Consider the following 24,019-nt stretch of genomic DNA (forward strand, 5'->3'; position numbering starts at 1 on the left):
CAAATGGTTTTTTGTCCCTTTGATATTAAATCTAGTCCTATACACGAATGTAACATACCTAGGTCCTTCAAACTCAAAACATAATTTTTGTTAGATTAGACTACAATTGAATGCATTGTTTCCCAAGAGGACCAAATCAACCACAATCATGTTCCTAAACCTTGCATGATTCATTCATATGAAATGCCAAACGCAATCAAACATATCATTTCTATTGATTTTATTGTCATATTGACTCATATTTATCATGACAATGATGCCATATAAGTCGTAGCACATTTTATTCATGAAAGGAAGAGAAAAGAAAAGCAACAAAGAACTCTAGAATAGGGCGAATGTACAATCGTGGTGCCAAGAAGGATTTTGAACTTTTGAACTAGGTTAAATAAGGTTTTTGAATTATGTCGCAAGTTCAAGCAAGGATGTTAAATACACAATTCACGAACCTCAACAAAGGTTAAGAAACATCAAAGAAAGAGAACGTCACCCATGGTTATTCACGATGATGTAGGAAACGAAGATAATTGTAGCAAGCAAGGGGAGAGAAATAAAGAATTTGGTTCCAAGTTAATTTCCATTAATAATATAGGATTAAAGGTGAGCATTGCCCCACGTGGTACCCCAAGGGGATTGTGAAGGATACCATAGTGAGGGCATCTCGTATGTGGAAGATGTAATGAGCTCAATCATATTGACCACAATACTTTAGACATGGAAGGGGCATACAAAATGGATAAATCTACCTCAAGGAGCATACAAGACCTTGAATGGTTGACATTTACATGCAAATCCATACAAAAGGGTAGAGATTACACACACTGCGATAGGTTAGCTTAAGATGTGCCCAAATTAAATTCATTGAGTTGATTTAGGCCTCTTTGCACAATATGTTATAGTCCAAACACACATTAACAATCAACTTTAGTTCATGAGCACATAACTATGATGGAATGGGCTATGGTATTATGTGTTATCAAACATACTTGATTGTTGTTTTGCATATTACATAAGTTCCATTTCCATGTCACCTTCAATGACTTTGTCACTATGGAACCAACTAGATCGAGCAATAATCACATTTATCCTTTGCAACTCACAAAATGGAAGTTCAAATTAGCACAAGCACATTCCCCATACATTCTTAAAAGCCGAAACTAAAGAAAAAGCAAAACAATACCTTTCCAAATGGATAAGTTGGTACATCAAATTGATTTAAGGACCAATTATGGTAAAATATTGCATCCATCATACACACAAACTACTCATGAGAATGATGGAAATAGCATAGAACCCTTACCTCTCATTAAATAACCAATATAAAAATTGTCTCTCTTCCAATTGGAAGGGTTTTCTATTTAGTATTAAATGTACGAAGTATCCTGTCTTTTCCAAATAAATGTAACTATTCCTTCATTTACAAAGAAAGTTCACCATTCCTTATTGCTCCACCTCCTGTGAATGTATGTTTTGATGTGAATGCCAAGCCTATTGCAAGGACAGATAGATTATTTTTATATCCATCTACTGATGCTAAGTTTTATGTTATGCATTGTTCATCTCAATTAATTGCACGATCAAGATCTGAAATTAGAAAAACTAATTTTAACAATATAAAATGAATGTTTGTCTATATATGAACTCTTGATCAAGTTTTGGGCACTTGCAAGCACCATTGTAGGCCTCTTATACAATAAGGTCGATATTAACATGATACAAAAACAAAAAAAGAACTCTCCTCGCCCAATGAAAATTGGAACTTCCAATCATCAGATGTCGCACCACACAAACTCAATCCTTGTGTTCACATTGCATTGAGTCGGTTTAGGGTGTTATATACATAAACTAGACACTAGGCTGCGCTGCCAATGTGATTCTCGATCACAATATGCACAAGTAAAATATTACATAATTTCACCATGCTTTCTTACTTTGAAGATGGTTGCTGAAGAAAAGGTGTTGAAAAATGACAAGATGATAACCGATGAGAAAAGGCCCTCTTTGACTTATCCTCCACAAACTTCACAAAAGTGTGCCATGCATCAGTAAGAAAGAGTTGCTTGGTCATTCTAATTAGAATGAGGGAACACAGTAATGACCCATATCCACTATAATCCAATCGGTCCACCAATCTTGAACTTGATATTGGAACTTGTGTGCACTGATTACTGTTACTATTATTATTGTCATTGCTACTACCACTGCCGCTATTACTGTGACCAGCTCGAAAAGTTGCTTTAAGTGTCATTTGCTTTAACACACCCTTCGGTTCAACAACTACATTCAATGGGTCTTGCTGCTTTATTTCATTCATCTCAAGGCATGTGAAATTCAAGGCTACCCCATGTCGGCCAAACATTTTCATCACACGAAGGTAAGCATCATCATATAGGTAGCCTGATACCATATGTGTAAAGTAAGAGGAAATCTCCTTACAGTTATGGTGAAGTGCTTTTGGCACTTTAGCTGACAATTTAGAACCAGTACCCCTAAAAATAGCCTCGGCTAATTCCAGTATTCTCTCTCCATGCTTTAGAAGTTGTTCGGAGTACCACTCAAGAAAGAACCGGCTGTATGATGTATCCTTCATTGCATCTAGGGAGTCTTTATAATGGCATCGATTTGTGTTATCAAATCCATCTTCTCCTATACTCTTCATACAAGCTTGTAAGCTGGCACGCATGTACTACAGAAATATATATTCTTTAGATATTATCCTATAGTGAAAGAGAACATAAACTATAAATCCTTTAGAATATATGTAACATAGAAGATAATATATGCATACCTTATCATAACACATGAACTCCTCAAAGGAAGGAAACTCTGATATATGACTCGTGTCTAGACAAGATGGATATTGAAGCTCCCCACCAGGTCCTAATCCCACTTGAATTTCCTGTTAAATGGCATCACATTAGCAAATTCAAATAAAAATCATACTTACAAACAATATCCATTCAGTTTTTTGAATTATATGAATATATTTGCATACAGAAATATATATACCACAAGTACGTCTCCAATATAATCCTTGAATTCGTCCCTAAATCTTCTCATGAAATCAGCATAGACATGAACAGGTGATCGGCCCTGGAGGATAGGCAGTGTATCGCAACCAAAAGAGATGTAATCATAGCTTTTCATGCCTCGTTTGTTAGTAAAAAGAATGTCTGGATTATGCTCAATCTCTTCTCTAACCCATGGTGGCAAGGGAATTCTGAAACAAACATAAGGAATAAAGTTCATATTTTTTAGTGAGGGATGAACAATTATATTGGAATTTGTTAAACTTTGAGCTTATCCCATCTGGAAATTCACATAACCTTGAATACCCCACAAATGCAAAGAAGTTAATCAGCCTTTCACAAAAGATTAACTCACACAATAAGCATGCATAGAATGACATATGATAAACAAAGGGATATGCATAGAAGGATAAGTCATCATTAAATTTATGATAAACTAAGGTATGAGCATGTACAGATGTATGATATCATGTAAAAACAACCTGGTGTAAGCTAATGATCATCTCAGATATGAAAAACTAAGCATAAGTGTAGAAAAAGAACCATTTCATCAAATTATGAAATGCAACTCTACGATGTCTCAATGTGATGAATGAAGATAGTACAAGCATAGGACATATCATAAACCAAAATATATGCATAGAAAGACATGCTAAACAACAACATTGATCAAATCAAGGGATGCAAAATAATCCTAAAACATGATAAACTAAGATATGGGTTATAAGCAGATGAACATACAGACAATTATCTTCGCCTGTAATACTCCCACACTGATGGAAACAAAGGATGACTTGAACCTTGAGACCCCATTGTTTGGCCATATCCAAGAGCTCCTTATAACCACACCAATTATAGTTTTGTGGTCCTTCTTTCTCCACAACCCCCCACCACACTTCCATCACGATCCCTTTCACACCTGCCATTTGCACAGCTCGCATACTCGCACTCATTGCTTTCGGTCTCTTAACTTTACCACTTTTAGGGTTTACAGAATCCAGAGGTAGCATGACATACACAGGAATTTCTCCATCACCATCGTCATAACCTCTCAGACCATGCTCAATGTACATAAGTTTCTCTTTCTTTTCAACACAAGTTTCTTCAAAGCTGAACAAATGATTAGTTTCTACGGAAACTGGCCCTAAAACTGCAGAAGGCTTCTTAAACCACTCTTGCGCGCTCAAGGGTGAAGAACCAATTGACGAAGAAGGTATTGAGTTGTGCTTTGGGTTAGATTCGAAGTTATTATTTTTAGGTTCAGGGTTAGGGTTAGGGTTAGGAAAATGCGCGCAATCGATAACGACCTTAGGATGCTTCTTCTCCACAATGTCGGGCAAGAAGCCTCTGAGAGCATCGGAGCCAGAGAGAGAACAAGATAAGGAAGCCATGGAGAATTCTGGGTTTGCTTTCAAACGAAGATCTGCGATCGCCCAAAAGAAGAAGGGGGGAGGGGATGGATGGAAGTTTGGTTTTCTGATTTTTCAAAAAGAAATGGAAGAAAAACCAGAGGAACCAGGGATGCTTTTCCTGAGGAAAAGAACAGGGGAGGACATATATATATGTACATACTTACTACATACATATACATACATACATACTACATACATATACTGTATACATACATACTACATACATATATTGTATACATACATACTACATACATATACCTACATACACAAACACAACACATAAAAGCTTCTTTTAGTCTTAGTATGAAGTTAATTTGAAGGGGCTTAAAAAGAGGCCTAGCCTAAAGTGCTATTTGCTCACGGTCGAGTGGCTCTCTGGTTCGGCGCACTCTGCTAAAAGCACCCATCCCTGCTTGCCTACTTGTCTCTCCCTTTTGCTATATTAGCTGCCACTTGCCCTATCTCGATAACCTTCATCGATAACGCGGGGTCCTCGGAAGAGTCATCAAGATTCTCATGCCCCTCCCTACCTACAAACAAAACAAATCTTTTGATGGGTCATCTGCATGACTCATCCGATCCCTCGATCCATTCACTTGGCACTTAGATAATCCTCGGGTCTTGTTGTTTTAGTAGAAGCCAAAATATTAGGATCTAAGCCTTCATAGATTGACGAGCAAAATGGACTCCAATATTTTGCTCAAATAAGTTAGAGCCATAGATCCAACCATGTTCTACAAAATGGAGACTCAACCAACTATGAAGGCCAATAAAATTTGAATGATTCAAGTATAAAACAATCACACTAGGACATCCCCTACAATCATTGCCAATTATGCATAAAATCCAATCCAATTTTTTTCTACCTTGAAATGGATAACTTCATCCATGATGACTCATATTTTAGATTTTTGGAACAACGTCCCTGTCGGAAATGTGTCATCCAAAAAAGCATTTATTTCATCCATATACAACTTTATCATTTTGTTATACAAGTAGTGTCAACCTTTGTACTCTAAGTTGTACACTATCTCTTCTATGATCGTGGGTGGTTAACCAATGAAATGAGTTTTGCTCCATGTGAGTGCTTTTCCTATCTTGCTTAACTTATTAAGTATATTGATTAAGTTATTAGGTTGCAATAACTAATTTCTTAATTTTAAGTTAAATATTTACGAGAAGAGAGGTTGACGTATGTCTTCTACATGATAATTAGTAGCATAAAAGTACATGACAACCACTCTTACCCGTTCCACCAACTATAGAGTAAGTGATGATATCAAACCACAACATGACCTTCGTAAAGGGACATAACTTTGACTATGATAAATATGTGTGCTCAATGCAATGTGCTTAGAAGTGACATGGTAATCCTTAAATATACAGAACTCGAATAGTAAGATATGTTTGAACGATATTTGTTAGAAGAAATTATGCTTGCATCTCTTTTCTTATATTCTCCAAATTTCTCCTTTCCAATCCTCTAAAGATATAACTTAGTGCGCCAATGTTGCTCTAACTCTCTCATGCGCCAACAAGTTTGAGGCATACAAAGATTGTTCTTGTACTCTCAAGGTGATCCTCCCCCTTGACAGTTACTCTACGTTGAATATTTCTAACGGTTGCAGTTTGATTCCAAGATTTCATATCATGCTTTGAAGTTGTTCCTATCTCGACAACTCCATGAAATGATCATTGCATTTCCTATGGTCCAATCTATGAGAGTTATAACCTAATGTTAAAAAATGGTCCTCAACATTCAAGAGTCAATAAACCTCGTTTCTACACACACATGTGTTGGCACTCCTTTCAAGCAAATATTTGATGACAATAATTTTAAGCTTTTTTATTTCATACCAAAATTGGAAGTTGCTCACTTTGGAGTGACTTCCTGAAATGATTACTACAATTGTCCAAACTTGGACAACACTACATGATGGTACCCGATTTTCATATGCATTGTTATCTTAAGGAATAAATGATGCAATTAATTGGACTAGATCTCCAATATCCATGGAGACACCATGTCCGTCAATAATATTTTGAATGCACATTGTTTCCCATTTAAAAAAAGTGTCGCTTTGTATTTCACTGCAACACTGAACAATGGTACCATTGTTAAGCGTATGGCACACAACACACGGGTTGTGAAGAAGAGTGCACCAACAAATGACACATAACAACTAAGGAAGTATACAAAAAGGGAGTAGAAGTATCCAAATATGGGGGAAAGGCAAGCCAAATGGCAGCCTAGTGTGAAACAACCACCCTCATAATGTAAAAGCTATAAAAACCACTTCATGGTGTCTTTTTAGCCTCTTCTCATTCTTACTTAAGAATCTACTAGTGATTAAAGCCCTAAGCTTCCTCTCTTGTCTCCTTCTTTGTAGCCAAGAGCTTAAGAGAGATTAGTGGTAGTGTTTAATGAATAACACTAATCTCTTCTCTTTGTCAGTGCCATACCTCCTTATATTAAGAGTGATGGAATAAAACATCAAACTTGTTTTCTACTTGTTCTTAAGTGTTTACGATAGTAAGCACGAGAGTGCGAGAGAGAAACTAGTATTAATAACATATTATTAAGTGAGTTGGTGACTCTAGGGTATTTGACAACTACCTCCGCCTAGTTTGCCACCAATAGGTATGTACGTTGGTTCGATCCCTAAGCAAATGACATTGACGAGAGGGAAAACTCCATCGATTGATAGAAGTGCTTCCGTGAGACACACAAAATCGACACAACCATCACTACTAGAATAATTCCTTGTTATTTAGAAAAACAAATAAGTGAGAGATGAACTCACAATCATATGTCTGTCCAACATAGTTTGGGTGAAAGTAAAATAAAGAATTTAGGTTGTAGAACACATTTGGACGACGTAAGCTCACAATGATACAATCCTTCACATGATCATCTCGTGGTAGAGATTGTAGTTGTAGGCTTCAAGTCAACGTTAACCCATCATGGGTGTACATGAGCATATATGTGTCTTGCCTAACGCTCTCTCTTCATTAATCATAGATCAATACATGCCTTGTTGATTTGGGAAGGCCGGTGCTCCACTTTGCAAGCTTTTTGTATGTGGTGTTATATTGAGCATCAAATTGTTGGATATACGATGACAATCTCATCTTCCATTTCGTGCAAAAGTTATTATTTTATGGATACTAATTGGTGGGTTACAATTTTTGGTAAATTTGAAATGATGCCAACACATTTTATATGCAACATCTTGTTGCCAGTAGCTTGACATCATTAACTAAGACGATTGTGTCGACTTCTCGATGGGTATTCGGCAAGGGAGCAAAGCTTTAGATTCTCGATCATATATCGTAGCGATCAACTACCTTAGGTTTTCAAGGGCCAACAATAAACAATTGGAACTTGAGAAATGATATGTGAAGAGATCTCACACATTCCAAGCCCTTAAAAGTAGTTGCATGCGTGTGCCGAATGTATATTGGCTTACGAGATGTAGCTTCGGGTATAAGGATTCTAAATGTATGCGTCTGCATGGTGTCGAACCCAGGTCTATTGCATGGAAGGCAATCAGAGAGAGTAAAGGACTTCCGTTGGACAAACAGAGACCGCGCATTCGGCCGACCGGCCAATTCTAAGACACACACACACAAGGGGAGGATGGGTGGGGTTTTTTTTATTTTTTATGTCCTTAATAATAATAATTATTATTAATTTAAATGTTTTCTTTGGGGATGGGTAGTTTTTTTCTCTCCTTATTATTAATAATTATTAATAATTTAAATGTTTTTTTTTTCCTTTATCATGTACATATGTATCATGAATGTATGTATGAATGAATGTTTTTTGATAACTTCTTTTTGGGTTTTCGTTTTCCCACCATCTCATCCTCCTCCTCCTCTTCCTCCTTCTTCTTCATTCTTCATTCTTCATTCATTCATTCTTCTTCTTCTTCTTCTTCTTCTTCTTGGAAGTTGCTTCCCTTCTTTGCAAGACCTCCGCAAAACAGGAAACAGAAAAACAGAAAACAGACAGACACAAATCCACAGGGAAAACATTAGAAGAAGCAGTCGCTCATGCAATCAAGCAAGCACGAAAGAACGCATACCTCATCGTAGAGAAGAAAGCCCAGACAGAAGACAGAGAGAAGAAAGACATTACAGTTACACAACGACACAGAGAAACGAAACAATGGAAAGCAGGAGATAATTTCATCACCACCACCACAATCATCATCATCGTGATCGTGATCGTGATCGTCGTAGTCGTCATCATCATCATCATCATCATCATCATCATCATCATCATCATCATCATCATCATCATCATCATCATCATCATCATCATCATCGAGGATGCTGTCCTTCCCTTACCATTTCTTCTTTCACTGGTAAAAGACATTCCCTTCCATCAAGCTTTCATCTTTCTCTTCATTCTTGATCCTAACCAACGTTCCTTCTGTCAATCCTTTTTCCCTCCATTAATCAGTTCCTAGAAACGTCCCTTCTTTCAATACGTTTCTTTCTTTATTTTCTCTTTCTCTTAACTCTAATCCAAGCATACCATTCTGTGTGCAGATTAACACAATCCTTTCTTCATTTCCTCTTCTTCTGATCATTGTCCTCCGATTCTTTAACCCTAAGGTAAATCCTCAATGTGTGCTACTGAAATGCTCCTAAATTCTAAAGCTTCATTTCAATCTTTCTCCGACAATTTTATATTCATTTGCCGCGATTTTTAAATATTAAGGCTCATCTTAACGTCACGTTTAAAAGAATATTTTGTACTTCAATTAATGCTCATTCTACCCGACAAACTACTTCTCAGACATGAATGTTTGTTTCCACACATTTCAGACATTAACGTTTTAGAATTTGCACCTTCATAACCTTCTGAAATTTTCACAGACAATATCGATCAATGTGTTTCAAATAGCAATAATTCAACTTCAATATTGTGATGAATCCTAAGGCTACATTGTGCGCTATTCTATGTTTTGTTTGTAATCTCTCATAGACATAATCTCTCTCAGACATCATGATTATAAATTGTAACAAATCCTAAGGAAATGTCTGTGTTTTTTGTATTAAAAAAAGTCCCTTTAAATCTTTGTCAGACTTTGATGCTACAATTCCTTTAAATCAATAACCTTTGATGCTGGTTCGTACTATATATATCATCCATAACCGTTTCTAGTCATTAGTTAGTCCGAATTCAGAATACTATCTTGATGTATATTACAACATTGTATTGCTCTTCTTCAATCGTTTTCAATCATTAGTTATTCTATTAAGGTCTTGTCACCTTCTGCTTTAAATGTCTTTACGTGTGAAAATTTCAATCATGTGATATATCAGTTTAATTTTTTTGATATCATGGATTCACTATTATAGGCAATCTCTTTGATAAAGTCAGATCTAAGTACTGCTCCCTATGTAAAAGATTGGTTTAACACAATCAATGCTGCCTCTAGTAGGTACTTGATAAATACAAACCCAGAATGGGTTTGCTATATGTCCTTTTTTACTGTAATGTGAAGTTTTGTCTTAGTGCAGATAGTAAATATATGTGTGCTCAATAGAGATTCACCGTCTACACGAGTGCTACAAAACACACTCATGCACATTTATGTATGCCAAATAGTGATTCACTATCTACAAAACTGTATAATGTCAACTCAGTTTTTGTAACTGTTGGATTCTTTCCAGAAGTTCCATTTATTTATTTTTCGGTGCAAAGAAGACTTGAGATGGGGCGGCGAAGTCCTAGTTACAGCCCTCCAAGGTCAAGGTCGAGGGGCTATGGTGGACGGGGTAGAAGCCCCGAAAGAGGTCGTTATAATAGGCGAAAAGAGGCACCTTGTGGCCTTCTTGTTCGCAACATTCCTAAAGACAGCAGGTTTAACATTTCGTTCTATTGGGTTTGATATTGAAAGTACTATACAAACGTACATACACGCCTACATACAAACGTACGTACATAATGTGTATAAAATATGTATGTGTTGTGCGTCTGTATAATTAAAACATCGGAAATATCATCTGTGGAAATGCAAGAGAAAAGGGATGATTCACCATAAAAATTGGTCATTTATATATATATATCTATCTATCTATATATCTATATCTATATCTATATATAACTATATATCTATATATCTATCTATCTATATATATATAAAATAAAAACTCGTGGCATTTTGATGTTTTCCCACATACATACATACATACATACATACATACATACATACATACATTACCTCCAAGTATTGTACAGATATGTGTATTCTGTTATTGTCTAATTATTTGATAAACGGATTTTGTAATTGTACTTTGCAGGCCAGAAGAAGTTCGAACTCCATTTGAGAGATTTGGGCGTGTCAGAGATGTCTATCTTCCAAAAGATTATTACACTGGGTAAGCTAATTGCTTGTAAATGCTCTACAGATCAAGTATTTTCTTCACCAATGCAGACATATTGAGGTGCCTGTTGATCATTGCTTGGGGATGAGAAAAAGAAGATTGAAGGAAGTCTTGGCAATGCTTGTTTCAGTTTGGTCTTAATTTTAATCAGGCCAATGCTCTTTAAACCATTTATCATGATTAGAGATTGTTACTAGAGCTATTGGGCTGCTTATAGATTGTAAGTTTTGTCTTGAGCTAGTATTCGCCATTTTGTATTGACATAGAAAAGCTGGTTGTGAGTTTAAGATTGGCTCACAAGAGACCCACCTAGCTGAACCTTTTTCAGCAAGCTCTTTTCTATTTGCCTAACATTTTGGCTTCTTCAAGGCTATTTATAAGGTGACGTTCAAAGAAAAGGTCCTCAAAGAATGAAGAGATTGCCAGTTTCTAAAGAAATCAGATTGAAGAAAACGAAGAATCGTAGATAGTAATGAAGCAAATTAAGTGAAGGATTTGAAAATTGAAGTCCTATGCATTATAGTTGAAGATAAATACTTCTGAAGGTTAGCAGCCAAGAGCTTGGTTTCTTACATGTATATGAACCACATGTGAAGATTCCTGAGGAGAGCTATTATATTTGAGTTGGTATAATATGTTGATCTATGCATCTTTAGGGGAGGTTTTCTTATACTTGGACATTTAAGATTAAAATTAGAAGAGTATGAAGTTTTATATTTCAAAGGAAGTTATTTTTTTAATGTCTGGATATATTTCTTGAAAAATCTATAATGTACGAGTTTAACATTTTTGTTTTATTTGTCTGTAGAGAAGCTCGGGGTTTTGGATTTGTACAGTTTCTGGATGCTGTTGATGCTGCAGAAGCAAAGAGACATATGGATCATCAGATTTTTCGAGGCCGTGAGATTACTGTTGTATTTGCAGAAGAAAACAGGAAGAGGCCGGAACAAATGAGAGCCAAAGCAAGACCAAGGTCAGTAACCGAATTTATATTACTTATCTATCAATGCCAATAAAGTCTTAGATTACACAATATTTCCGAAAATTCAGCTTTTGGTGTATGTAATATTATGATAATATTGTGTGTGTGTGCCTGTCTCTGATGGTGAGAGCAGATCAGGGCGCATGACCTATGGGGGACATAGGCGGTCTCCTTATTCTGGTACTTTATTTAGTTCATCGAATGAGTGGATTTTTTGATTGTGACGGTCTACTCTGGCTGACAATGGAATTTCTTATCCTAATGTTGTAGCAGGTCGTTCACCATCACGATCTCCTCGTTGTAGGTCAAGTTCTCCAAGGGGTCGTCGGTACTCCAGGTGCTTGGCTTTAACCTGTGAATTTTGGAACTTGATGTATTATAGTTATACTTCGCTTCCTTGAGTAATGACAATCTTCTGTAACCTTCAAGTTTAGGATCATTATTTGTGATCATCATTCTTTGCTTCGTTGGTTAATGATAATCAGTCTAGTCAATTTCATGATAGGCACTATCGAAGTTCATTGCAATTGTCTAATGTGTATTGAAAGGTTATTACTGTGATGTTACTTTTTGAGTATTTATTTTCGTCTTTGGGAAGAACAGGGAGTTTTTCTAATTCACCATCAGATCAAATAGTGGCGTGAAAAGCTTTTTACTTCTTGAATTGTCTTTACATGATGATTTTGTAGTTCTTAAATTGATAGCTTATTTTGCTTAGTTATGTTAAATCTGCAGGTCAGCTTCTAGATCATCTGAATCAGGATATTCTAGGTCTCCTCGCCGGTATTCTAGATCTCCTCGCCGGTATTCAAGGTCGCGGTCACGATCTTTGAGAGAATCAAGCACTCCAAGTGCTGTGTCACCATCTCCAAGAAGAAGGCATTCACCTTCCCCGAGCCTCTCAAACTCCAGAAAGCGCTCTTCTCCAACACCTGAAGCAAGGTACTTGTTTTTTCTTTCCGCTTTGAGTAAACATTTGACTTCTTTGAATTGAGAGAACAGATGCATGTGTCTGATGTCAGCTTCTTGCTTTTGATCAGTGATAACAGATAGTCCTATTTTAAAGTTTCCATATGTCGATCTGGACTTTGCCTTGTGTATTATACTACTGACGCCATTTTCCAGGCAACTAGCTCTCATATTTGCCTGTTAAAATCCCCCTTATCATACCCTTTAATAAGAAGCTAGATCACCCTCAATACAGAGATTTCAATACTTCGATATACTGGCTTTTGTCCAACATTATTATAATGCTTAAGAGGTGCATCTAAAGCACTGAAAATATAGACAAAATGTATTACTCTTAGCTAATCCTTGCTTCTGGTGCACATTTAATAAAGGATGAAAATGTTTTTACCCTTTATTGGATTACAATGTCTTCGCACTGAGAATGTGCTCACTCAATTTGCTTATTTCCCAGACCCAAAAATCTGTGTCTTGGCCTACATCATGCATAATGTTCAGACATTCATTAGCTAGAGGGCATATTATATTTGCCAGTAGATCTGATTAGTTCGAATCATCTAAAAAAGAGATGTTATAAACTATACAAACCAATATCTTCATTATCTTGAGTCTTTGTATAAAAAGGGTATATGGGCAACAAAGATATTTAAGCTTCACAATCAAGCCTCAGGTATTTTGAGCTTGAAAACTCAGTTTTATATCACAATCTCAACTTCAAGATTTCAAAAGAATGATATCACTGCATACTATTTGCCCCAATTTTTGGACCCCAAAATTCGAAAACAGCCAAAAAATAGTTAGCAAAAAAGAACAGGAAAAATGGGAAACGAAATTGAAAAAAACATGTTTGTTTTGGCAAAACAGTGACTAGTAACACTATTTTTGTATGCATTTTTAAAGATCTCTGGTTATTCTGCAGTTAACTTTGTGCATATTGTTGGCTTGTTCGCTTAATCATGTATTTGCGCACATAGTCATGTCTTTTGGTTTTCTCTTGACAACAACAGTTAAGATTACAAATTATGCATGGGTATAGAGTAAAATGGAAAAAACCTAGTTGAAAAATATAATAAACGTCTGTCAACAGTATCATTTCCAAAACTTTGAAATTTGCTGGTGTAAAATTTGCCTTCAAAAGTTTTTAAACCTAAATTGATTAGATAACATTTCAGCAAAAATAAAATGAAATCATGATCCTACTGCTAATTGTTTTCTTGGACTTTGATTGTGCTGGATGAGAACTAGTGTTATGTGATTGTACATGTAAAGTTTAATACCCAGACTTACTTTATTAGTTTTGATAACTACCTTTTAACTACTGGAGTTCCATGAAGATAGTGTTTTAAATAAAGATGTGGGGATCTTTGTTTTTGGTTGGTTGATTGTTACTATCTGTTTCTTTTTCTTTAGTCATTGAATAAGTCATTCTGCTGTATTCTTTGTCAATACTAAAGTCTTCTTTTATGTTGACATATTGTTGTAGATCATCCCCAGCCGATGATTCACAGTAGTCCTTGCACTTAGCAAGAATCAGATTGACAGTTACTGAGTCTTTATGCTCCTTGTGATTCACAATGTAGAAATTATGTTTCTGAAACTTGGTACTAATAAAATAAACAAATTTATTGGACATTTTAAAGCAATTATCTTTGTTACAGACTGATCAGACTAAAAAGCATTCTTATGTTGTGAAATGAATCTCTCTATATCCAGACTCTCTGAACTTCAGTAACTGTAGAGAAAATGTTGCCTTTTATTTTAGGATGTACACAATTTTTAGGATGTACCAACATTATATTCTCAACTGAACATCTTTTGAGGTTTTATTCAATAATGACATCTATCACTTTGATCCGGATGTTCCATTTTTGACAATACTTATCTTGACAAACATCATCTGAGGAGGCCTATGTTTTGGCTTATGCAAAAGAAAAGATTAATTCTGCTTTCCAATTGGTATTTGCTTTTCCTCTCTTTTTAGTACTGTCTGTAATGTCATTACTGTCATTAGTTCAAGTGATTGATGGGATTGAGTTATTGACATAAAAAGGTGTGGTTTGATCTTGCATCTTCTAAATCATAATTCGTCCTCCCCCTCTTATGATGCTGTCCTGTAATGATGATGCTAACTTCAACTCAAGCTTACTAGAGGGATCAATGGGAATTTGGTGATGATGACCATAAAGATGAGAAAGTCTAGAAATAACAACACAGTGTTGCCAAATGTCTAAGGAGAGATGCATTGTCTTTATTGGCATCAATAAGATTTATGCTGGATGCCATTATGCACAGCCAACCCATGGATGAATAACCATACATTCAGCATGGAATGACAAGACTTGTAGATTAAAATATTTAGGGTAAGTATGAAGTAAAAAGCATTATTACCTTGTCCCTGCGTTGTCCTGCATATTTTCACTTCTTCAAATGTGCTTTTACATCACAATGCATGCAGAAGAACCTTTGAATCTTCAATACCACCGTTTCTTTTAGATATTCTCTCTTCTTAAGATATGCCTTTCCTTCACTGCTAGCAGAAGAACCTTCACATCCTGGATACGTGGCAGGTTTTAACCTGGTGCTCCCTTTGAAGTGTGACCTCAGAGAATTGTGGATACCATGAATAGTGTTACCTCCCATTGCACGTGTTGGTGATGGGAGGTTGTCAAGAAACCATTTGAGGTGGTTGATGGAAGTATTTTCAACCACCTCTATTATGGTATCAGCAGGAACATGGCTATTTATTTCACCACCTTGTTTTTATTGCAATGTATGGATCACAACTGCCATTTGATACCCTCCATGTCAAAAAAATTAAATGCCCCTTATCATTCACAACATTTTGACATTTTGAAGTTTTATTTTCTACAAAGAGAATGATAAGAGGTTCTTTTTCCTATTGAAAAACGTATACATTCAAATGGCATCACCATAAATTATTTAATAGAGGAAACTTTCATAATGAAATTTAATAGGGACATTCAACCACAAGCTGGGATACTCCATAGGATTTCCAGAGCCATAGGAATTCTGTCAGTGGCAAATTGTAGATATTGTAAAATGAAATGTTGGGCATTTCCAAAACCCAAGGAAAACAAAATATAACCACACAAATGTAGGATTGGAGATATTAACAAACCTTCTAATAAAGAGGTGTACAATGAATGTGATAAGTTAAATGAATCGGAGGAAGACACTCTACTGCCCTTGAAAGGGCGGCTAAAGTTGTGAACAAAATCCAGCACTTGCTATGAGAGGATATACTTGGAATTAGAGCAAGATCAAATCCTTACCATGGAAGTTCAAACTTTTCATAGTTGAAAAACTTGGCAGAGTCCTCTGGTTTGAGTGAGTCAATGACACGCAAGAGTTTTTCAACAGAATCTGAAGGTGTAAATAGTTTTCCAGGATCAACATTACGAGAAAATGGCTTCGAAAGATCTGTATCAACAGTTCCAGGATGTAGCAGGACAACAATAATAGGTTCCTTCAATTGTAAGCACTCCATGCCTATGGTTCTTGTTACTGCCAAAAGAAAAAAGAAAACCTCAATCTCAGAGTTTCCTCAATTTCACAATGAGTAACACAACTTCAAGGTAACATGAAAAACAGGAAAACAAAGCAGCGAACAAATCAAACCTTATTGATGTCATCCATTCTTTTTTATTTTAATATAAGAACATATAGAAGGATAGCGAATTATCCCAGGCTCTTTGCACAAATGTCAGATGAAGAGACATATGTCTTACTGTAAAATATATAGCATTGAATTCCCTCAGACGAAGGTTCCAAGAAAGAGTAGCATTATATTTTTTACAAATGTAAAACAGAAAAAGCCGCACATCTGTAGAATGGTTGTAAAAGAGATCTACTCAAAGTACATCAACCGCAGGTTCAGAATGCTGGTAATTTACATACTACTCATTATTGAAAGATTGGAGCAATGAGTGTGTCTGATATTTCTAAAAGTGGCCTCTGTATAGATTTTTCATCAATAGATGGAAAAATGCTTCTTTCTACAGGCATTACAACGATGTCCAATGAGGCTTCCTACATGCATAAAACACTTTTCCTATGCAATCACTTCATAACCTGTACAAGCAACTAATTTTGTTTCACAATCCTTAGAAAAATGGGGCCTTGCATCAGTATTGAGATATACCATTTACTCTCTCTCCCTCTCAGGTTTCTTGCTGCATTATAGTTCCACTAGGTGGGGGTGAAAAGCTGATTATATCCTTGATGCAAGGGACGCCACCCAAACCATAAAATCCTTCATTCTCCCACACTGCCCAATTAGCATTGACCAAACTTATTTTTTCATAACCCTTGCCAATGACACACAACTGTGAACACCAACCACAACTCTACTTAGAATCATCCACTTTACGCATCATCATTACTATTATCCCTAACCACATCATCAAATCAACATCCTCCATAACCATATCATCACCCTTACCAAAATTAACATCTACACTAGCAATTGGCAATGGTTTGGTTCAGTTCAAGAGTGTCAAACTCAAACTGTTTAAAACTGAATTGTTTAAAAATTTTGAAACTTAAACCAAACTGAACCAAACCATGAAACTGTTTAAACCGAACCATTACAAAAACATTCAAGCTCAAACCATATGGTTTTAGAGACTTTCAAACCGTTAAACCGTTAAACTGTTAAATCAAAATTAGGCTTAAAATGTTCAAAACAATATTCAAGAAAATTATCGAGTGTCAATCCTAAACCGTCAAACCGTTAAACCGATAGAGGCTCGAACCGGTAAACCCCCAAACTGAATCGGCACATGAACTGTCATGCCAAGAGCTCAATGCGTCTTTCTACCTTGATCATCTCATTTATGTCCCAAATAAATATAAGCTCCATACTTTTTGTGCTTGGTTCCTACCTCACCTACGCACTTCACGTCAGGCTCAAGACTTGAATGTCGAGAAGATCACGAACCTAACAGTTGTGTTACAAGGAGGACTTCGAGATTGTGAGATGGTGATCCATACAAATGACGACTTAAGATCCATGATAATTATTGACAAGATGGTCAATAACATAGGATAATACAAAAGATGTGCTACGTTCAAATCTTAGACCAGATAGCTTCAAAAGCTTTGTCTCCTCTTTTCTTTTGACATCATGTCAATTACTTTCTTTTGGCACCATGGCTTTCTTGCATGTGCACATAGTGATGATGTATATGGTTCCATGACTCATAATTCTTTTGGTGCTCTATCTTACTTCATCACCTTCATTGCTGATGCTAGTAGAAAAGTATGGTGGTATCCCTTGTGAGCGTATCCACAGTATATTGCTGCATCCAAGGGATACAAAGAAGAGACTTGTGCATTCTTGGTGGGGGTCCTACACTGCATGGTGATGGCCGCACATGGAATTGAATAACAATCTCTAGGAAGTGTCACAAATTTTCCTCTGGTACATATTTTCGTTCTCCATTTGACTGCTATTCACTTTCTGGTGGGAGGTGGTTGAGGTAGAGACAAGTAGCCTGCCTAACATGGTGTCTACAGTCATGTGAACCCTAGATATAAACACGTAGATTTTCTTGAGCTAATGTATAAAGGTGGTACTCATTCGCACCCCAGTGTACTTTGCAAAATCTCTACCAGTGAAGTTTTTTAAATAAACAGGATTGAACAAGAACATTTGTATTGAATGAATCACTTATAGTTCAGCGATCAAAATAGTGGTGCAAACATGCTCTAAACGAATTAAAATGGATCAAAACAAGGCAATAAAACCTATTGATCAGATACAAGAACCATAAAATCTCATTTCCACAGTCAAACTTGAAATCTGTAAAAGGACATATAACTTACATTGATTTAAACCAGTCTTTGACGCCCTGTATGAATACCAGCCACCTAATTTGTTATCATCTATAGAGCCCACTTTTGCACTCAGATGTGCAAGCACAGCACCACCTCTTCCACTACCTTCCCCTTTTCCCAACTTAAGAAGGGGCAACATGTGCTGTATGTAGAGCAAATTAATCAGGAACACATTCAGTTATAAGAAAAGAAAGTATTTAAAAAATTCTCAGTACTCAATTGCACCTTTGCAACAATTGTAGGACCAATTGCATTTGTTTTATAAGCAGATATTGCATTATCTTGGGTCAATTGATCTATCTTTCTTTCTGGAGAGCAACCATTTAAATCAACGTAAGAAACATTGCCTGTATTGAACTGGATGAGCTCAATCTCTAAATGAAGCCATCCATCTAGTTGTAATTGTAAGGAACACAAAACATATACTCAACTGAAAGTTCGGTTAAGGAAATCCAAAACTTAGCCTGCTCATTCTATCACAATAATGCACAATATTTTATCTACTTATAGGTTAATATACTTACAATGTTAAATTTCAACGATAATTGAAAAAACCCAGAGAATCCAATATCTCGCATTTGGAATGCTGATTTGAAAATAATAGATTTCCTTTAATCATTAATTTATTACATTTCACTATATTACATAGAGAGTGTTTTGATGTATCTACCTCCATCTGAAATTTCGCCATACTATTTTACAGTAGGTGTGCTCCTAATATCATCTATTAACAACTGAAATTTGATGGTTTTTTATATTTCATTTACTTCTCTTTAATGACAAAATAGTCCATTAAATTTTTGCATATTATTAATTATGATAAAAGAAATAATTTCAAATACTATATATGCTACGCATGCCTTACATATTTACACATCAAGTTATGAGGCATAATAAAATTTTCCAACAGTAAACTATACTTATGTCTTAATAATCATGATATATACACGAATACATAAGATACACAAACAAACGAAGAAAGAACGAATTATTTAAGTCTTTCAAGAGGCCAAAATGACCCAGAGGACCAAACAAGAGATTATATCTTAAAAAAATTTGTCTCATTTTGAAGGACAGCAAATCTAAATAAATACAACTAAATATAGTGTACTAAAGGATCTAGTTATTTAAGCATGTAAGATTCTGAACATAGATAGACTGAAACTTCCAGCTTTGAAAATTTTCCAACATTGGCTGCTCTGAGGTGGAGAGAGCTCTGAAGATTTGGAAGCACCTTTGGTTCCAGGTTATACTGGCCTTTATTTGTCGATGACAAGTGTGACAAGGGCATGATCTAGATGGTCGTTGCCTAAGTGCACAGCACTTTGCTATTGTCCAATCTATTATAGTCCCTTCTCATCTCCTGGTCCACATAGATAGCTATCCTATGAGCATATGCATAAATTCATTGCCAACAAATTTGCGAGAAGCATCTCAGACTAACAGATACATAATTAAACAGCAAACCAATGTAACTTTAGAAAACAAAAGAAGGAGAGGTTTGTGCATGTTGCACCATGTGACAAATAGGACTTGAATCTTCATTATAAACCCCTATTGACTAAAGTCAGGTACTCAAAGACAGCAATGATTTATCATGTTGAACTGGCATTGCTGGTTCGTATAAATTGAACTTCATTACATATCTCATCAAATATAATTAAGCTTAAGGCTCAACAAATTTGCACTGTTTGAGAATGACAATTTGCAAGCGAAACAAAACTGCAGCATAAATATTCCAAAAGCATGATAGAGAGAATAGAAAATGATCAATATTTACTATAAAGGGACGCTTGTAATTTGTAAATGTCCATGCAAAATCATACCAGGTTGCATCCCATCGGGATTATGAAGGATTCCAACTGTGTTGATGTATAAGTCCAAGCGACCATATTTATTCAATATCTTATCTGCGACATCCTGTGACACATACACAACATTAAAATACACGTGTGAGTACAAAAACATATACATACTAAGAGATTAAGGGACCTGCTCCGAAATTCACAGGTTGATAGTTTTTTCTCATAGCCTCCTGTACACAGCGCGTACATGTACAGATTTCTTTCATAGGAAAAATCAAAATTTTCATGATCTAAATATATACATGTATATGTACCTTAGCTGTGCGTTCATCTGTTACATCTAGCTTCAACACTGTGAGTTGAGATGGATACTTCTCTTTCAAAGCCATAAGATTGTATGCCGTGCTAGGATTGCGACAGGTTGCAACAACCGGAGAATCAGGATGTTGCGCTAGAAGTTGACTAGTCTGCAGAAAAAAACACACCAGGTTCATCAAAGCCTAAACGCGTATAAGCAATAAGAGAGGAGAGAAAGTGTGGCTAGAAACATAAGCTTAGATTAAGCTACTTCTGTTTACAGAAACGAGAAACGGGGAGAATGTCAAGGTTCAGGCTTTTGGGGCGAAAAAGATAGAAAATGTGTGTTAATGAGGGAGAGGTAGATCTCACGAATTCGAAGCCAATGCCACGGGAAGCACCAGAAACCAAAGAAACGGGGCTAGGGAAACGGTTCAAATGATTCTTGAGAGCAGTATGCTGCGTTTCTGATGAATAGTTCGCCGAAGAATCACCTTGAAGATCCTTGAAGATCCTTGAAGCCATTGAAGATCTCGATGATGGTGGAGGTGGTGGAGGAGGAGGAGCTAATTTCATGCGGCTACCATGCGGGATGGGGGCAGCTGCGGGGGAGACTAAGAAGAAGAGGTGGGTACGGAAAGCCGAAGCTCTGGCGATGGCAGGATGAGAGGGGAGGGGGGAGGAGGAGGCTGCGAAGCGCAGAGGAGGGGGAATCCATGGGGGATGGAGGGGCGATCGAAGCAGCGCCATGGCCATGGATCGTGTCTGTGTCTGTGTCTGCATCTGTGTCTGCGTATGGTTTTTGGAGGTTGACTCATTTTGTTCCTTCTGTTTTAGATTTGGTTTGTTTCTGTTATTCTTGGGGGGTGAAAAGCTTTGGACTCCGACATATATAGTACGTAATATACTCGAATGCATTTGGCAAACATTCTTCTCTTTTTCCATACGCATGCGTATGTTATCAAAACATTCTTATTTATTTATTTATTTTATTTTTTTGCACTTCTTACCTTAACTTTCGTACCTTAAAAAATAAAATTACCTTATAATAAATAATGAATACAAAGTATGGTATTTACCATACTTCGAGGGGTGTTTAACATTCTCGAATGCGAATGAGCGTATGTTACGTATGGTTCATACTACGCTAGTTTGGAGGATGGGATGGACCCGCTCTTCTTTCCCATGATCACGCGTGTATGTCATGTATTTATGTATGTATGTATGTGGCTCGTTTCTATTTGTATGTATGTATGTATGTGGCTCGTTTCTAAGTGGAGCATTTGAGTAGAGTGTGATATATTGAATGTCATGAGCTTATTCTAGCAAAACACGCATAATCAATTAAGCTTCCTTGTCAATGACCCAAGTTCCCATCTCATGTCGAAGAGACTCGAGAGTGTGGGCCATGTTCTATGGAAGCAATACATAGTGCAAATAGTGGACAAGGGCATGGGTGAGTGTGGTTGCATGTTCAAAGAAGGACATGGTTTTGTAATTTGCTACAACATTTGTGATATAAGTGTGAAACATGAACCTCATCATCCTCTGAATCCATGATACATTTGTGTGAGCAAGTGTGTATAATCCACATTCTCTCGAGGCTAGAAACATTATGTATAGAATCTAAACATAATGCTACAATAGAGAGAGAGAGAGAGAGAGAGAGAGAGAGATTATCACACATCCCACCTAATTATGGGTTTATCTAGCAATAACTACAAAATATTGCATTGATGTAAGGTCCTTTACCTTTACAAACAAAAGAACAATCATAGATGGATTGGTGTTTACAGTGTTGGGCATAGTTTTTACAAGTGACTACTAATCCTTTGTATCATTGCTCTATTTATGTCTCTTGGATGGCTATAATCTAAGGCTGGAGAAGAATGGAAAATACATAACTCTGATCATGGATGGTGGCAAATTTTAAAATGTAGTTGGCATTCTAAATTGCCACTTGTAGGAAAGGTTTTCATTTGGAGAATTTTGATTGGGGGTTTGCCTTTGGGATTAGCTCCAAATCGTCATGGGCTAGCAATAGGCAATTGCTTCTTTTGCATTATTCAAATGGAAGCTAATACTCATCGTTTTATACAATGTCCCATTGCTTGTCAAATTTGGAGTTTTATCAAGATGCTATTTGACATCTAAACAATGGGTATTGGCACAATTTACACAGGTTGACCCAAAATCAGAGATGGAAATTGTTTTCCTATTTCTAAGGTATTGGGGATTGTGTCATAATTGGGATATACGTAATGTTTTCACATTTGATGGTAGGCATAGAGTGAAAGCATATCTACGAAAGTTGACGGGAGTATTAATGTGACAATTTTCTTTATTGGTGCAAGTGGAAATTCTTTCCTTAGTGGAGTGTTCATCTTGCCTAGTTGGCAATTCAACATGCTCCACTACCCATGTAGTTAGTGGATGACCATACGCCATTGTGACAGCCATTGTAAGTAGTGTTTTTCACACACATTTATTAATATAATTGTGTGTTTTCACTAGAGAGAGAGAGAGAGAGAGAGAGAGAGATTTCCTCAAACATACAATTAATATAATTCTGTGCTTTTACTAGAGAGAGAGAGAGAGAGAGTTATAGTGCACAAGGGATTTTGTTATGATAATTCTGGTGTTCAAGGGTAGGCATAATCATATTGTGCAAATTTAAGGAATCACTTCTAGTGAAAGTGCGATTTATTGCCATAGTTAATAAGCCTAAGGCTATGTTCCCTCTATCATAATTTTGTACCTCTAAGAGGGATTGACTTTAGAAAAAAGGAAATAAAATGCTTCAACACTCCCGTGAATGTTTGATATGACCATTCCTTGGTTCGGGTAGGTTTTTGAAAATTACATTCCAACCATTTTCATAAAACTTCTTCTAAATTTATTGCTGGCCTTGTCAACATGGCAATCGAAGTAGAGTAGTTTTTTCTATCTTCATCTTCATATGTTAGAACTTAGAAGCATAGACTCTTTGCAATGGTGTATTTTGGAATGGGAGGAACTAAAGGCCATATAAGGAAACATACAATAAGGATAATAGATTTCATTTCAGAAAATGGTTTTATTAGGTTTCTATAACACAAAATAATTTCACAAAGTATTCCTGCCATACGAGCCTTATGGGTAAATGGGAAATGGTGGAAGATAGTTGCTGCTTGTGGGATATGACACCAGTTTTCATTCAACTCTTGCGATATTAAAATCTGACTTTATTTACATTCCTCATTAGAACAAACCTTTAGGAAACACGAAATT

At 36.3% G+C, this 24,019-nt stretch overlaps 3 protein-coding genes across 3 annotated transcripts; 1 reads left to right on the top strand and 2 right to left on the bottom strand.

Moving 5' to 3' along the window:
* Positions 1 to 1,587: 1,587 nt before the first annotated feature.
* LOC147853659 (beta-amylase 3, chloroplastic-like) lies at positions 1,588 to 4,481 on the bottom strand. The gene is made up of 4 exons (XM_087332285.1): positions 3,768 to 4,481; positions 3,007 to 3,217; positions 2,786 to 2,896; positions 1,588 to 2,683 (listed from the first exon to the last, which is right to left on the bottom strand). The coding sequence occupies exons 1-4, from the start codon at positions 4,415 to 4,417 to the stop codon at positions 1,925 to 1,927; spliced, it is 1,731 nt and encodes a 576-aa protein (XP_087188411.1). The 5' UTR covers positions 4,418 to 4,481; the 3' UTR covers positions 1,588 to 1,924.
* A 4,154-nt stretch (positions 4,482 to 8,635) lies between these two features.
* Positions 8,636 to 14,560, top strand: LOC147853660 (uncharacterized). Its single transcript, XM_087332709.1, has 9 exons — positions 8,636 to 8,808; positions 8,996 to 9,061; positions 10,127 to 10,316; positions 10,757 to 10,834; positions 11,654 to 11,813; positions 11,956 to 12,002; positions 12,096 to 12,159; positions 12,558 to 12,764; positions 14,272 to 14,560. Exons 3-9 carry the CDS (start codon positions 10,220 to 10,222, stop codon positions 14,297 to 14,299), a joined length of 681 nt encoding a protein of 226 aa, XP_087188835.1. The 5' UTR covers positions 8,636 to 8,808; positions 8,996 to 9,061; positions 10,127 to 10,219; the 3' UTR covers positions 14,300 to 14,560.
* A 1,139-nt stretch (positions 14,561 to 15,699) lies between these two features.
* LOC147853661 (putative oxidoreductase C663.06c) lies at positions 15,700 to 21,524 on the bottom strand. Its single transcript, XM_087332636.1, has 6 exons — positions 21,122 to 21,524; positions 20,767 to 20,919; positions 20,474 to 20,567; positions 18,873 to 18,955; positions 18,636 to 18,789; positions 15,700 to 16,313 (listed from the first exon to the last, which is right to left on the bottom strand). The coding sequence occupies exons 1-6, from the start codon at positions 21,503 to 21,505 to the stop codon at positions 16,078 to 16,080; spliced, it is 1,104 nt and encodes a 367-aa protein (XP_087188762.1). The 5' UTR covers positions 21,506 to 21,524; the 3' UTR covers positions 15,700 to 16,077.
* Positions 21,525 to 24,019: the final 2,495 nt, after the last annotated feature.

This window comes from Azolla caroliniana, unplaced genomic scaffold (genome assembly GCF_043228905.1).
Source record: "Azolla caroliniana isolate FFs.n. ecotype wild unplaced genomic scaffold, voAzoCaro1.0.p SCAF_16, whole genome shotgun sequence".
In the NCBI taxonomy this organism is placed as follows: Eukaryota; Viridiplantae; Streptophyta; class Polypodiopsida; order Salviniales; family Salviniaceae; genus Azolla; species Azolla caroliniana.